Source organism: Monomorium pharaonis, chromosome 5, assembly GCF_013373865.1.
Source record: "Monomorium pharaonis isolate MP-MQ-018 chromosome 5, ASM1337386v2, whole genome shotgun sequence".
Lineage (NCBI taxonomy): Eukaryota > Metazoa > Arthropoda > Insecta > Hymenoptera > Formicidae > Monomorium > Monomorium pharaonis.
Genome location: NC_050471.1, coordinates 16256707 through 16274185, shown reverse-complemented (window position 1 = coordinate 16274185; position 17479 = coordinate 16256707). Strand labels below are relative to the sequence as shown.

The 17479-nt window shown below is 37.6% G+C and overlaps 1 protein-coding gene across 19 annotated transcripts in view; it reads right to left on the bottom strand.

The window, feature by feature from the left end:
- LOC105839109 (serine/threonine-protein phosphatase 2A regulatory subunit B'' subunit alpha) overlaps positions 1-17479 on the bottom strand; it is a 310192-nt gene that overhangs the window by 56745 nt on the left and 235968 nt on the right. For 10 of the 19 annotated variants that reach the window (XR_004963295.1, XR_004963294.1, XR_004963290.1 and 7 more), the window contains one exon: positions 15648-15730. Coding sequence is in view for 5 of the 19 variants with exons in the window: in XM_012685169.3 (XP_012540623.1) it covers positions 15648-15730 (83 nt within the window). In the remaining 14 variants the exon portion in view is untranslated. Of the gene's footprint in view, positions 1-5462; positions 7101-8759; positions 8799-14472; positions 15731-17479 lie in introns of those variants that run through there. The other 9 variants (XR_004963296.1, XR_004963297.1, XR_003626741.2 and 6 more) reach the window with 5 other exon arrangements.

Below are 17479 nucleotides of genomic sequence, written 5' to 3'. Positions count from 1 at the left end.
CGATGATGGTCGCGGTGTGCGGCGACGAGCCGGCGGGCAATGCCCTGGCGCGTGAAGCGGTGTTTCGTGGCGCGGTGAGGCGAGCGGTGTGGCGGGCGGTAATCGCCCCGGAGCCTTAAGATCGGTGGTGCGCGGTACGCGACGTGAAGCGCGGGGTGTTGTGCTGCGCGGTGATTTTTGACGTACGTCTGGTGATCGAGGAAACGCCGGTCGATCTCGAGATCTCTCGAGAGAGACGGAGAACTCTCCACTCCCGTTGTGTTCGAGCCGGGTGATCGGGCGATTAAGGAAAGTCCGTAGCCGAGAACTCTCGGCGAAGGCGGAGTACGCTCTACCCTCTGCTACGGAGACGAACTAGGATTTAGAATGCAAGCGGTACCGAGAGCTCTCGGTTAAGGCAGAGAACACTCTATCCTAATTGCCGGTCGCAGGAAACTTCTCAGAATCGTACTCTGGTCGGGATCGGAATCCAGCGTATACGGAATAAAAGACGTACGGTCGGAGCGAGAAGTGTCGCAGGCTCCACCGGAGCGGCTTTTTATATCCGCTCGGGTGAAAGATCGGGGATCCTCGTGGATCTTCGGGTTTCCTCGCACTCGCTCCCCTCCCGTGGAGGTTGGGAAGAGCGCGGGGAAATACGCGGAGCAAAGACGATGATTCGTTTCGACGCTTTTTATTGCGGCGATTAGGACGAGCCGGTGCCCGTTTGTGCGGTCCGGCGGGTGTCCGGCCGGACCGCGCGCGGTCGGTAATGCCGGCGGACGGGAGATTCGTTACAAAGATCTATAATATAACAAGATCTATAATAAACAAACGTTTACAGAAACAATAAATGATAAAAATGATAAAAAAATATTACTTTTACTTTTTATTCCGTATAGTGTGTAACACTCCGTTTCCCTTCACGGGCTAGCTAGTTTCTATGGCAAGATAAGGACCAAAGAAACAGTAGACACGGTTTATGAATAATACACTAAGCAGCAAAATTAACGCAACAAAAATTTATACCAAAATTTCACTCAACCAATTTCAGTCAAACCAGAGGGAAGGTGGTAGTGGCGTCGAATTACTTCTCGCATGGGGAGGATGACTCACTGCCATCGGATCCAGTAATACGCCTGGTGGAGTTCTGTTGAAAGGAGCGGCTTCCCTCCAGCTTGGGGTGCAATGCAAATATGTGCATCACATGATGTGAAGGAGCGCGGATACCAACAGAAGAGGCAAGAGGCTATTGGAGTTTCTAGTGTCTACTGATCTGGAAATTCTCAATAGAAGTAATGAGACTACCTTTGTCACTGTGATAAAAAAGGAGGTTCTGGACCTAACTGTTTGTTCTAGGTCATTAGTGCAGGTGACCGGATGGAGAGTCTCCGATGAGCCCTCCCTGTCGAATCACAGACAGATCATGTTTAGATTGGCCAAGGTACAAGCGAGGATGGTGACAGTGAGGAACCTAAGAAAGACAGATTGGGACTTATTTCGTGAGGACTTGCCTGTCGGTCTTAAGGAATTTCTTAAAAGACACGGGACCCCGCAGAAGCTCGAGCTGTGTGTTGAGCACCTGCAAAAAGCGCTCGTCGACAGTTTCAAAAACAACTGTCTCGAAAGGACGGTAAGAAATGCAGGGAAAATCTCTTGGTTAAACCCAACTGCAGGAGCTCAGAAGCGCGGCACGGCGTGCCTTGAACAGGGCCAGAAACACGGGTCGCCAGGCTAACTGGGACTTTCATCAAAGACTCAGAAAGCCTACAGGAATTCTATGACAAGGTCTAAAGAAGAGAGCTGAAAAAGAGTCTACAAGTCAGTAGAGGGGATACCGAAGCCGCTAGACTCAGCAGGATCTTAGCCAGATATCAGGACGCAGTCCTGGAAGACATTCAGCTTGATGACAATACAATGATGCCCGAGAAGCGATGCCTGATCCACTTGCTGGAATCGAACTTTCCGAGCTTCCGCGGAGATCCGAGGGAAGATATCCAACAAAGAACCTTGGACCTAGATAGACCACGAGAGAATGATTGGTCTCTAGCGGTCGAAATCGTCAGACCCGATAGAGTCAAATGGGACGTAGGAGTTTTTAATCTCTTTAAGTCAACCAAACCAGTCTTTCCGGCCCTTCTTCAGAAGGGACTGAAGCAGATCATCAGTCCGCTCACGTGGACGTTGAAAGCCTGTTTGGTCCTGGACTATATGCCCAGAGTTTGGAGACAGACAAGAGTTATGTTCATCCTCAAGGCGAGAAGAACAGGTTACAGCTCCACCAAGAATTTTCGTTTAATCAGCCTGACGTTTTTTCTTCTCAAAACTTTAGAAAGACTGGTGGACATTTATATACGCAATGTGCAGCCGCTGCATGTGAATCAATGCGTACGAGTTATTCCACGGAAACGACACTTCACTCTACTGTATCGGTTATCGAGAAACAATTAAAGGGGAAGCGCTATGTAGTTGTCACCTTTCTGGACATAGAAGGTGCATTCAACAACACACCGCATGATGTGGTGTATAAGAAGACCGCTTGAAGGAGCGTGCCAAACAAGCTCGTAGAATAGATCAGAGGCATATTCCGGCAATAGATAACGGTACCATTGAGGACGTGAGTGTCAGCGGATGGGTAGAGAGAGGTTGCACGCAAGGAGGGTTCTTTTCCCACTCTTATGGTGTCTTGTGATAGACTGCTTAGGACGCTAAATGAGAAGAGCTTCTTTACGTTGGGATATACAACTTGGCAGACAGACAACTTGGCTATCCTAATACAAAGCCCCTTTTTAGAGACACTTCAGGAACTCACACAGAGAATCTTGAAAGTGATGGAAAAGTGGTGCGGCAGGATTGTCAGTGAACCCACTAAAGACTTGGCTTGTCGTATTCACAGGTACAAGGTAGACCCGGTGAAAGAGCCGATCCTTAGAGAAACAAAACTGGTCCCTACCGAGTCGATTAAATATCTGGAAGTGATCCTAGATAGGAAGCTAACATTGAGGTAACATCTTGGAAACCGCTGTAAGAGCGTGTGCTCTTACCTCTAGACGTGTAAAAGGACTTTCGGTCAGACATGGGGTCTGAAACCGAAAATAGTTTATTGGGTCTACACGGCAATACTTTGACCCAGGTTGGTATACGCGTCTGTCTTGTGGTGGCCGAGGTAGCACTGGGGAGGAAGAACGTCAAGGCTCTGGTTTTGCGCGGGGCTCTGGGTGCCATGCAGACCACGCCAGTAGCAGCGATGAGAGTCCTGTTTGGCGTTGAACCATTCGATCAGGTGGTGGTGACCGCTACGGCGTCGGCGGCGGCCTATCATCTGAAGTGTGTATCGAGGAAGGCAGGAGCCTTGCACATAAAACTTCCCGGAGACATATGTCAGATTCCATTTTTGTGATGAGACAAGACAGGAGGCTGATAATTCGTGCTTTCGAGAGGGGGTACAGAATAAGCTTCCTCGGGCGCTAAAAGTGGAACGGCTCCAGCGGGCTCGTCTCTCGGGACGAGGACGTCTGGTTTATGGATGATTCCAAAATGGGCTCCGGGGCCGGTCTCTATTGCGCAATGAGAGGTAAAATAACCATTCCGCTTAAAAAATACGCTACAGCTTTCCAGGTGAAGATGGTGGCAATGAAGTGTGTCCAGAACCTATCAAAATCTGCTCGGACAGTTAAGCGATGTTTAAGGCATTGGAGAGTCAGAGAGTTAACTCGCGGCTGGTCTGGGACTGCAGGTGCGTACTGGACAAGCTGGCGAAGGACAACGACGTTGGCCTAGTATGAGTCCCCGGGCATTCGAGGATCAGGAGCAACGAAACAACCGACCTATTTGCCAGGGAGGCGGCATAAACAAGGTTGCTGGAATTGAATTCGGCGGTTAGGATCTTCTTTTGTCAAGACAGGAGGAGGATCAAAAGCTGGCTCCGGGACCAGCACTTGAGGTACTGGAGGAAAGAAACAGAGATCAAATGCATACAGGCTAGAGCTCTGTTAGGGGAATATCCTGATGAGGGCCTATCTAGAAGCATAAGATCTCTAAGTAGAAAGGATGCCAGGCTTGCGATGCAATTGCTCATGGGCCCTGGCAACCTTAACTACCACCTGTAGAAGTTGGGCCATAGCGATACGCTCGACTGCTGGTTGTGTGGCGAAAAGGAGAAAACTAGCCTCCACATCCTTGGGTGCTGTCCAATATTAATCGGACCACGGACACGCCTGCTAGGATCAGGTATTCTGGAACCAGATCAGGTGGGACAGCTACCCGTGGAGTCTAAACCCAGTCTAACAAGGGGACCTTACGGGTCATGGGTCATCAATTTTTTTCATACTTATAGGATTTGAAGATTAGTACCCGGACTTCAATTTCCTAAAGCAGTACGATGCGCTTCTCAAAAATACTCGAGAAAATCGATTTTAAAGATTTCTGATATCTTTAAGTACAGAAAATTTTGACGTATTGTTAGAGCAGCTCGTAGCTGAGCGTACAGAGCTCTAGTTTCGTAAGCGCGGAGTTGCTGGTTTGATTCTCGCTGGTCCCAATTTTTTTTTAATAAGTCAATGCAGTTTTTTTTTAATTGTATATCTTAACATTTATCAAATCAAAATGCTAATTAATTATTAAATATTTATTTGTTATTTTTTAAATAAAAATTAACATCCTTTTATTTTTATTTAACGGTAAAGTACGAACAACACAGCATCTGCTCTCTCGGAACCCTTACTTCTCCCATTTTTTGCAAAGCTGTTCTTTGTTCACGACTAGATGCAAAAGAATGGGGATCGACCAGGATCGACTTACAATAAACTCGACTTGTAAACTCCGACTAACGTGTTAAAGATACAGCGTAAAATGTAAGCGATAAAATAACTGAATATTATTTGTACATATTATTTTTGCATTTAACAATAAGACGTTTTCCATTTTTGTACCAAATTTTAATTTATTATAAATATTCGCATTTTCAAGCAAGTGGCAATTAAAAATAAAAAGTTGTTAATTTTTATTTAAAAAATAACGAATAAATATTTAATAATTAATTAGCATTTCAATTTGATAAATGTTAAGATATAGAATTAAAAAAAAACTCCATTGACTTATTAAAAAAAAATTGGGGGCAGAGCAAGAATCGAACCAGCGACTTCGCGCTTACTAAACTAGAGCTCTGTGCGCTCGACTACGAGTGGCTCTGACGATAGGTCAAAATTTTCTGTACTTAAAGATATCGGAAATCTTCAAAATCGATTTTCTCGAGTATTTTTGAGAAGCGCATCGTACTGCTTTAGGAAATTGATATCCGGGTACTGATCTTTAAATCTTATAAGTATGAAAAAAATCGATGACCCATGACCCGTAAGGTCCCCTTGTAAGTGCCAGAGGTGGGACCTTGCTTGAGGACCACCCCCCGATACATTATTAATATTATTATTAGTATTATTATTATTATAAGGTAATTATAGTTTAAATAAATGTAACAACAAACATACTGTGTACTTTTTTATACACGTTTATAAACATTTATTGTTATAACTATTCTGTATTTTTTTGTACAACTTCAATGTCGAAAGCTCCGAAATCATAGATTTTGGAGCTTTTGACTTCTTTGCTATCAATAACACAGACCACAAAATACTAATTTACAAGAACCAGAGAAAGTCCTCTATATAGGTCTTGAGGTGCTGAATTCGATTTGTTGCCCGTTTTGCTGCACACGTCAGGTTTTTTTGTAAATCACAAAAATATGTGATTTATACATTAATCCATTAATGCACATGGCTAAACCAATAGAAAAATCGGAAAAGTAATTATTGAAACTTTCACTTTAGGTCAAAAAAACATTTTAGGCGTAAAAAATATTTTTAATTTGTTTATAACAAAATTTTGTTATAAACAAATTAAAGTATTTTTTTATCAAAAATGTTTTTTATTTTGTTGTAGTAATGTTATAAACAATTTATCTGTTTATACTTATTGCTCATGGTTAGACTAGCGGAGGGAACGGAAAAGTAACTATTGAAAGCTTTACTTTGGATCAAAAGAATATTTTAAGAGTAAAGAAATTTTTTTATTTGTTTATAACAAAATTTGTTTAAACAACTTACGAAAATCGACTTTTTGAGAAAAACTAATAGAGCCATTCAATTGTACGATAAAAATTACATGGAAATCAATAGTTAGTTTTCCGATCTCCCCGTTGGTCCAGCCATGGACAGTATCGAATACAGACAGAGATAAATTGTTTATAACATTATTACAACAAAATAAAAAACATTTTCGGCATATTACAAGCACTTTATTTAGTATTCGTGGCATATACAATAGATGTACACGTCCTTATATGTGCGTTAGTGTTGGTAGTCGAGCGTCGTGAGTTCGCGGAATCAGCTGATCGCTGACGATGGTACTGTCGCTGCGACAGTACCATCGTCATCGAACGCGGTCGCGAGTTTTCGTGTGTGCACGCGGCCCTTGTCGCATTCAGGCCCACGTGCCTTCGCGTCGAATTGTGTTCGGGCGGCGCGGCGGGGTGCGGTGCGGGCGGCAACGGTTGTGTATATGCCAATGTTTTCTGCAAATTTTGGTGTGGATTCGGAGAGCTTTCCTAAATTCTTCTCAAATCTCCGAGAATTCTTGGGAGAGGCGAAGAATGCTTCACCTGCGTGATTCGATCGTTTGGAGGATGAGCGGTTCCCGAGAACGCTCAGCCAAGGCGAAGAATTCTCCATCCTGTCGAACTCGCTTGAGGTATTTCGGGATAGAATGAAACGGGACCGAGAACGCTCGACTAAAACAGAGAACGCTGTACCTTGTGTCCGTTTCGAGGAGCTCTTTCTAGGAACCGACAGCCAGCGGAATGGTTTAACGATCGGATCAAAAGAGAAAGATTCTCGTCGGATCTCGCCCTTTTATATCTCCTCCGATGGGCTTTGGTTTCCCCAGATGCTTTCGGATATCGATCCCGGCATCCCGCCGACCGGGATGCTGAACGAGCGCAAATCGGGGAGTCTATAGCAGGCCGATGCCCATATTCCTGGCCCGACGGATGGACGGTCGGATTGTTGGCGGTGGGTGTTTAGCAATGCAGTGGGATTTGTTACAAACGTAACAACTTGCTCCAAGAGCTGGGGCAAAAAATTACATTGACAAATTTTACAAATTTATTAATTCTTAGTAGTTGTAATAGTTCTCCAAAATAAATATCGCTAATCAAAATGTAGATCGATTGTAAAGTATTACTATTTCCAATACTACTACATTTATATAAAACTCAATCAATGAAATATATGGATATTAGATGTATTATATAAAACAATTAAACCAATAAAATATAAAAAATGACATTTTCCTGAAAATCTCACAACCATCCCTGGTCTCCCCTATTACAAATAATTATAAAAAAGCCAATATATTAAACACTTCATAAAAACAAATATTAATCAATGTTTAATAATACATACTCTGGTAGAAAAAGGACCTCGTATCAGACCATATGGAAAATGTCTCTCGGTTGATTCTTTCGAAACTCGTGAACATTCTCTAGAGCATGCTGATGAAAAGTTGTTACGGGCGCAACTCTCACACACGCACGCACGCACACACACACTAAATACATATCTTTCTCTCTTTGTGATCGTATGTGTTCGTAACCACACCTATGTATGTTGACCTTTATAACCTCCTAGAACAAAAATCGGTCCAAATGATCGAGTTGCGCCCGTGACAACTTTTCATCAGCATGCTCTGGAGAATGTTTTCCCCAAGTTTCGAAAGAATCGACCGAGAGCCATTTTCCATATAATCTAATACAAGATTCTTTCAAAAAATTTTGATAGAATTTTAGTAACATTTTCATAAAATTTCAATAAATATGCAACAATTAAAATTTTAATTATTTTTACTAAAAAATTATTTTTTATGCTTAATAAAAAACTAGATAATATTTTAATAAAATGTCAACGATCAATTATTAAATAAATTATTTAAAAGTAACAAAAGTTTATTAAAATTACAATAAATTGTTGGTAAAATAATAATTGGTAACAAAAAATCATAGGTACTCCATAATGATTAACTACTACTGATTTGGTAAAACCAATGAAATTAATTATACAATTAGTAGGTTTCTGATAAAATTTTGATAAAATCAAAATGGTCAAAATGTTCAAAGAAAAACACAAAAATTAAAAATATCACAATTTTATTAATATGTTATTAAAATTTTATTTTCCACAAGAACTAAAACTAAATAAAAACAATTAATCCTCAGTTATTAGGCTATCGAAATTTACCGTTGTTATTAGACTGGGTGGGCGGCATCCAATTTTCAATCGTTCATATCTTGGAACCAAATCAGCCAATTAAAATGGTTTTTTTAAATTAAAATTTGGAATCTCAGAAAAATGAATATAGGAAAATGAATATTCTAATTAAAGTATCAAACATTAATTAGATTAAAAAATATTTTAGAAACCGTCAACAAAGTTATTTTCAAACAACAATGTGCCACATCCAATCTAATAACTGAGGGTTAATAATGTACAGAAAATTTTACGTATTATATTATAATCAAAATGTGAATTACTGTATGTATATGTTTATAAAACATTAAAATAGAAATTACAACAAAATGTTGTCAAACTATATTTTAAGGCTAAGAAATAAAATTTGCAATTATGTTTTATTAAATAAAATAAGTATAAGAAAAGCTTAAACATCAAAGTATGTTAGTCTTTATATAAACACGTGCACCTTTTTACCATGCTATTTTATATTTTACTTACTGAGCTGTAGATGATGGTTATATTTCATCATCACACAGCCTGCAAAAAATGTATCATTATTATTACGATTATAATGAAAGAGTATATGTATATTGTTAGTTAGAATGCAAAGTGTGGAAAATTTATTTGTCTACAACGCATGCAAAGGCACGAACCAATACTGGAATTAATACCAATATATAATATTTATTATATATAATAGGTACTATATTATATATGTATATGTATGATATGTAATATAATATATAAAATCAAGATATTTATTATGGGACAAATCTGAGAAAACCTAGAATTTTCAAGGAATATTTTCTTTAACATTAAAAATCATCGATTTTCATGGAGTTTTATTAATACTTTTGTAAAAAAATTTTTCGAATTTTATTTTTAAAGAGTAATCCTTAAAAAGTTCCAAAAATCGCTTGTTTCGTCGTCCTCGAAACTGGACTTCAATTTGGTCCTAAACAATAACAGACTACAAAAAGTTTTTTGCCATAAATCTGAGACCAGACCTGGTTCCTTATAAATTTTTGAGGTCACTGAATCTGTCACCGGTTTTGCTCCATTACGTCCGGATTTTTAGATATAATCAAGTACTGAGCTCATTTAAACAATATCTGGTCTTTGTAGCAATAAACCAGTGCTTGGAATTAGTTGCACATTTCAAGCCGATTCCTGAGGCACCGCCTGCTATACCCCCACTACCGTTCTAGGCTCGACGGCCAATCGCGCGCATGACCTTGTGTCTCAGGGGCGTTCTATGACAAATATGCCTGGATCCATCCGCATGATTAAAAATTTCCTTGCGCTATGAATAATTTTTATTTTTACAGATAATTAAAGGTAATAATATAAAAAAACCGCGTCAGCAATAATACCTTCTAAGTAATGTGGAGTATTGACAAAATTGCAATTTTTACATTAAATTATTACTAAATATATATATATATATATATATATATATATACATGTATACATACAAAGATATTTATAAATGCAAACATAATATCAATATAACTTTAATTACACAGGCACACACAAAAAAAGTGGTTGGTCCGGCGGACTAGACTAGTCAATCCTTATGTATTTCGACCCCTTAAATCCGAATACAAGGTCAAAATTGCAAAGTTAGCTCGCATTTCCTAACCTCAAAAAAAATTTTTTTTTAAATGTTGGTCCGGCGGACCAGACTAGTTTATTCTTATCTATTTTAACCCGCTGAAACCGAATCCAATGTCAGAATTGCAAAGTTAGCTCGCATTTTCTAACCTCAATAAAAAATTTTTTTTTAAATGTTGATCCGGCGGATCAGACTAGTCTATCCTTATGTATTTTGACCCGCTGAATTCAAATTCAAGGTCAGAATTGCTAAATTAGCTCATTTTTTCCTAACCTCAAGAAAACACCTTGTAAAAGCAGTTTGGATCTTAAATGTATAATTCGGATCGTGCAGGCTTGCGTAACTACATTATCCGGGGAAAATTCAATACGTATGACAAGTCTGAGTTTCTGTGAATGAATAGCGTAGAAAATTCACTTCCTTTTCCTATTATATTTAACTCTTTTATTCTGACCTTGAATTTGGATTCAGCGGGTCAAAATACATAAGGATTGATTGACTAGTCTGCTCCGCCGGACTAACATTAAAAAAGAATTTTTTTTGAAGTTAGGAAATGTGAGCTAACTTTGAAATTTTGACTTTGGTTTCGGATTTAGCGGGTCAAAATACATAAGGATTGACTAGTCTGGTCCGCCGGACCAACCACTTTTTTGGTGTGTGTGTTATTTTATAATTTCGCCGGACAAAACATTCTGTTGTTCTTTATGGTATCCAAATTAAACGATTAAAACTTTATCTGAATATGGGTAGTTTCCTATATTATCTTATCTGGCTATCTTACTTAATAAAAAAATTACGACTTAAAGTCTATATAAATTATTCAGATAATTCTATATTCAGATAATCGTTTGATTCAAACACGATAAAGAATGATGGAATGTTATGTTCGGCGAAATTACAAAATAATTTTTCCCTCTTTAAAATATCTCCAATTATATAGACAACGATAGAAAACTATTATAGTATGTAACATATTTTTAATAAAAACGTATAAGGACAATTTCAGATTAATTTTTATAGACTTTACATCACAATTTTTATATTCAATAAGATAACCAGATAAAATCATATATGAAAGCACTCATATTCAGATAAAGTTTTAATCGTTTAATTTAAATACAATAAAGAACGATAGAACTTTATGTCCGCCGAAATTGTAATATATCTGATAGAAACGTATAGGAACAATTTCAGATTAATTCATATAGAGTCTTATAGACCTTGAATCGTAACTTTCATATTCAGTACGATAAGTAGATAAGATCATATAAAAAAGTAGTCTTATTCAGATAAGGTTTTAATCGTTTAATTCAGATACAATAAGAAACGATAGAATTTTATAATTTTTATATCTGGCAGGAAATCTAGTATCCGATAGAAATGATAGATTCAGATAAAATCATATTAAATTTTTATCAAATTTCTATATGCTTCTATCAGTTTTTATCGTACTTTTTGAGCAGGGTCGCTCGATCCCGCCTGCCTATGTGAATCCGATTTCTCGTTTACATTTCCGTTGCGCGCGCGCCTACACCGCAACCAAGTCACTTTCGTTAATTTATGTCGCCGAATTTTGTGTAATTTTGTATTCGATTTTGTCAGAGTATTTGTTCATGGTTACTTGGCACGTCGTTTGTGAGTGATTATTAATTACAGCGTACGTTCCCCACGGGATAAGTTTGATAAGCGGGAAATCACAAGCTTAGCGTGTGCAGCGCAAGTTATAACGCACTGTACTTCTCGGCCGTCCTTGATGACTGTCCTCGCGCCGGAGATATGACGACGATTTGTTTGCGTTTAGGACAGAATTAAAACCCGCACACGCACGCACGCACGCACGCACGCACGCACGCACACACACACACACTACCCGTATGTGGGGGGGGGGGAGGCTCGAGGCAGAATGGGACAGTGAAATAAAATGGGACTATTATTTTCATTGCATGGTGCCGCAACCGTGCGGAAAATTCGTTACAATCAATAAAGTTACCTCAGTCAAGTTACGATCTGTTATAGCAGTTCACAAATTTTCACGGTTGCAGCACCTCTTGCAATAAAAATAATAGTATTGTCCCATTTTACCCCGCTATCTCATTCTAGCCCGAGTTCCCCTATAATATAATCATACATATATAAAAGACTCCTACACACATGCATATATTCATTTACATATGACAAGGCTACCGTGAAATATATTAATTATTTGTTATGATCACAAAGCTAATAGTATATAACAGCAACTTTGAAGCTTCAGCAACTAACAGTAGGCTCAATTAAAAACTTTTAGAGGATTAATGTCTTATCATAAACTATCGTTTATGAACCAAATTCAAGCCCGTTTTCGAGCGACGAAACAAGCGATTCTTATGGTCACTCTTTAAATTACATTTTTTTTCTGATAAAAAATTTTTTTAATCAATTTTTCTTAATAATGCAAAATACCTATTAACAAGAAATATATACGCATATATCCACGTATATTCATCGTAATTTGTTTTTATTTAAAAAAATCTGTGAAATAGAGAAAACAATACATCGTTTTAAATTGGTGTTATTGATGTAATCACTCACGTGTTGAATTCTACACTTACAGTGAATCAGATCTGTGTATTGCAAACAGATCGTTATATGCAATTTATATTATTTCTTTTTAATGTTTCCAATATTCAAAACTTAAGTTACTTTTCTTTGTGATTTTGGTCTGCATTTAGAATGTGCTAAACATATTAGCGCGCTTCATTCTAATTTTGTTTTTGTGTAATAAACATAATAGAATAACGAAAAAGTGCGCTAACATTTTTAAAAGCCCGTATTTAAAGAAAATTAAGAAATATAATACATTTATTAAAATATAAATTTATTTCACAAAACTTTATGAAGATTCTCTAATCTCACTAAGAATTTTAAATAAAATTCCTAAAAAGTCCAGGTACTCTCAGAGAATCCTTTCAAAATTTAAGAAAAATTAGAAAAATTGTTTTTAATATTACCTTGGTAATATTTAAAACAATAATGTAAAATATAACAGTATAATGTAATAAATTAATTTAATGAAATTTAATTAAGACTGACATTATCTAACTGTCAGAAACCATTTTTCTTGAAACTTTGCTCAGAGTTAGAACAAACAAAAATATACTACTCGTGATTGTTTAAATCAATCCGTTTTTTTGTTTAAACAATTTTTTCAATAAATTATTTATAAAAATAATTGTTTAATGAATACTACGTCCAGAATAGATTCTCTATATGTTTTGAAGGTTGCTAAATCCAAATCCGGCAATGAATTTGCTTTATTAAGTGAAAGTCTCGATCAATAATAAATAGATAAGAGAATAATTAAGTACATAGACTCATCATTCATTATTGGTTAAAATTTTGTTTTGATAAAATAAATTTATTGCCGGATTTAGATTCAGCGATCCCAAAAACACCCAGCTAATAAAATGATACAAACTTTGTGTGAAGTTTGCCGCAAACTCGAGCAAACATTTGCAACAAAATTACGACAAGGTGTGTCCGCATTAAGCTTAGCTTCTGCTGGCAAAGCTTGTCATAAATAGTACCCTTACGAAAAAAACACCCAAGATTTTGGTGTTTACACCTAACTTTGAGTGTTTACACTCCATTTTTGGTATTAACGCCTAAATTTTTAGTGTTAACATCGACATTTAAGTATCGACACTCAAAGTTTTGGTCGATACCCAATTTCTGGTGTCAATACAAAAAATTTGGGTGTCGACACCAAAAGTTAAGTGTCGACACCAAAAGTTGAGTGTCAACACCGAACCAGTGGGTGTCGACACCAAAATTCCAGTGTCGATATCGAAACTTTGGGTGTCGACACTCGGGTTTTAATGTTGATGACACCCAATTATAAAACAAGAGATAAAAATTATAAAATGCAAAGTTAAAACTTTGACTTATTATGAGGCCACATTATACATATACCTAATTTTGAATTTTATATATATATATATGTGTGTGTGTGTGTGTAGATACACAGATTTATATATATATTTATGAATATAAAATTCGAAGTTATATTACGTAGTTATATATGTTAGGTTATGGAAGAAGATAAATTTAACAATGAAATTAATAAGTAAATAAATTAATGCTATTTATTTTTAATATGTTTTGCAAAATTGAATTGCATTTATAAAAAATAATATAATTGCGTCAGTTTATAACATATACGTATATGTAGACAATAACAAGTCCATCCGATATCGATATCGATAAGTCAAATTGGCGTAGCAGATAAAGTACAAGGTTCGTCATCCTAAGGTCCCGGGTTCAAAACCTATCAAGTAAGAATAAAATAAAATAATATAATTTAAATTTAATTAATTAATAAAAATTTGTCCTAAATTTAGTATATACTGTTAATAAAAATAATTTTTTATAATGAAATTTTTATTTTATTTTTTTATGTCTAGTAACTAGACATAAAAAAATAAAATAAAAATTTCTAGTAACTAGACTCTTATGTCTAGTAACTAGACTCTAGTTGCTTGTCAATTTCTACTCGGTTCGGTGTTATTGTGGGTGTTAACATTATTTGGGTATCCGAAACGCTATTATCTTTTAATGTTTTTTCGGTGTCATTTTTGGTGTTTTTCTTGGCGTTAACGCTCAAATGGTGTGAACGCCATTTGGGTATCCAAAATTACGCTATTATATTTTGGTGTTTTTTTGAATATTATTTAGGGTGTTTTTTCGTAAGGATATGACGAATATTTTATATAAATAACAGGATAAAACTTGCTAATAAAGCATAATAATAAATTTGTAGCAAGAACAAGGCAATCCTTATTATACACAATATAATAGCAGTGGCAAGAACAGGGCAAATCTTGTCGAAATTAAGATCGATAAAAATGAAATATTAAACTGATCATATGTAAATAGTGCAATCGTACTTGGTTTTCTGTTCTCGACGAGCCCCTTTTATTTACCCAGTAGGCGAATCTTTTTCACGAAAAATGCGCCATCTCGGGGTAGATAGTAAAGTCACCAAGAAATGAAGTGGTCCTTGTTAAAACTCAATAATGCAACCCTGTTATTTGTATAAAATATGCGTCATACTATTTGCGACAAGCCTTGCCAGCAAAAGCTAAGCTGTTTGCAAACACACCTTGTCGCAATTTTGCTACAAAAGTGTGCTGAGCAAGTTTTATTTTGTTCTTGCTATTGATTTACAGTTAATCCGAGCTTAGCAAGATTTTTTCTGTTCCTGCCATAAATTTATTGTCACGTCGTGTGGCAAGGTTTGCTCTGTTATTTGCGTAAATTTTGCATTTTATTTTGCCGGAGCAAATCTTGTGATTTCTCTACGTAATATTTATGTACAAGTCTTTCTCTGTTATTTACAATATCGTGTGATAAAAACTTTTGTCGTAAATTTGTTCGAAACTTTTAGAAGACAAAACAAAAAACAATAACATGTCATAAAAAATTGTTGCAAAATTGAAACAATCCTTACTGTAAAGCTTTCACGATATGTGATTTTAGCAGGCCTGGCTAGCCAGGTAGAGAACCTGTTTTAGATTAAGTATCCAGTAAAAAAAAAATTGGTTATTTTTACAAATTTGATAAAAAAATTGTTTAAACAAAAGCGGGCCGATTTAAATAATCACAAATATATATCACAAGTATATTTTCGCTCGTTCTTACTCTGTGCAAAGTTTCAGGAAAAATGGTTTTTGACAGTTGAGTAGTGTTACCTGTAAAATTTATAATTTTTCTATTAAAAAAAAATAACTTACATTTGCTCTTGTTGTTCATTGCCACTTTCTTCAGCAACTAATAATTCATATTCTTCTGCTGCAAATCGATCCCAATCCGAGAGCTGCAGTAAAAATAAGTTTATGGCATTTAGATTAAAAACAATTCTGTAATAAATTATTCTTTGTAATAAATAATCCTCTCTCGATTTTTTCATTTGCATAAGAAATATCTCTTTGGAATTTAAATTTTATAACGTACAAATTATGTTTGTAACATATAATTATAGATCAGTCGTTAAAAAATCAGTAAACACTGTTTAGAAAAAACATTTAAATAATAATGTTCGCGCGTGCGTAGGGTAAACGCGATCGCACATAAGGAAATGCCGGGATCCGTCCCGATAGAGACGCGAAGTGAGTGGTCAGGAATGCGGGAGGTTTACGGGAGGTGATAGGAATAAAGAGGAGGCGTTGATGTCACTCACACTGAATTATTTATTCAAAACCGAACGCTCGAAGCGAGGGGTGAACCGTATCTTTTACAATGTGTCGGATATCTTGATACGTCCTGATATTGCGCTGCCTAATCGACGCGGAAATCTTGCAGAGCCACGAGATCGAGGCCCTCGCGAATCCGGAGATCTTGCGCGCGATCCGACGGAGATCTTGTACGCGAGGCAGAGGACGTTCGCGGGAAAGATATGGTCACCTGCGCACGGACGTAACACTCACAACATTCACGCGGTTATGAAAATTAAGAAATGCTTGGCAGGATCGGATGAATTAATAACTCAATCGCACTATCACGGCGCGAATGATAGGGAAAGGCGGAAGTGAATCCCCGCAGCTAGGATCGGCGGAAGACGGGAGAGATCTGCTGGACGATCTGATTTAGGTGCCGGGCTGCGAGAGACTGACGAATTATGCATCGTAAAACAATTACGATCGGAGGCGAGAAAAGGGGCGGTAGGGAACCGATATCGAGACTTATTTGGGCATGGATTCGGACGTGCCCTTTTTTTGGGTATGTTTATTTGCATAGTTACCGAGATGCATAGTTACCGGTGATGAGAGCAAACGAAAATCGCGCGCGTGAGGAGCTAGTGACAGCGCCGCGCGACTCGGTGCATCGAAGAAATGAACTACCAGGAGCTCGATGGCTGTCAGGAGCTCTCACTACTCGCGGATAAAACAGAACCGATAAAAAAGGAAAAGTTAAAACTCTTATATAATAGTTATAGTCTCGAACAAATAAGATTTCAATATAATTAATTAATTGGACTTCCGGCGTGAGGTGAGTAAAGAGTGGACGTGTGTTTGTACAGTGGAGTGGGAATTTTGGTGATAGAGGAAACTGCGGCAAAATCCCTGCGGGGGCTCTGATTACAGGTCGACGAGAGTCGTAAAATTGAGCTGGGAAAAGTGATAGCTCGCTTCCACCAGAGGCGGACTATATAGCGGAGGGATAGAAGAAGTAAAACCATAACCTCAAAAGGAGAAGGAAGAGGAAAGGAGAGAGCAAGGAACGACAGGAGTCAAAAGAGAGACGAAGGCGGATGGAAGGGGAGAGAATAGAAAGGGAGAAAATAGAGGCATTACCAACGGAATCGGCAGAGGCGCGAGTCAGGGGCTGGATAGTGGGGAGCGTCGGAGAGGGCAGCAGCGGACGGAGAGAAGAGAAAACAGAAAGGAAGGGAGGAAACTCAGAGGGAGCGGGTAGCGGGGACAACTTAGAGAGGAGCAGAAAACGCAGAGGAGCACCGAGCAAAGCGGAAAGATTAGTGAGAGAAAAAAAAAACAGTAGTGGGAGCACGGTGTCGATAACTTCGTGGCTGTCAAAGAGAGGAAGGGAGAGCGAAACAGAGGAGAGT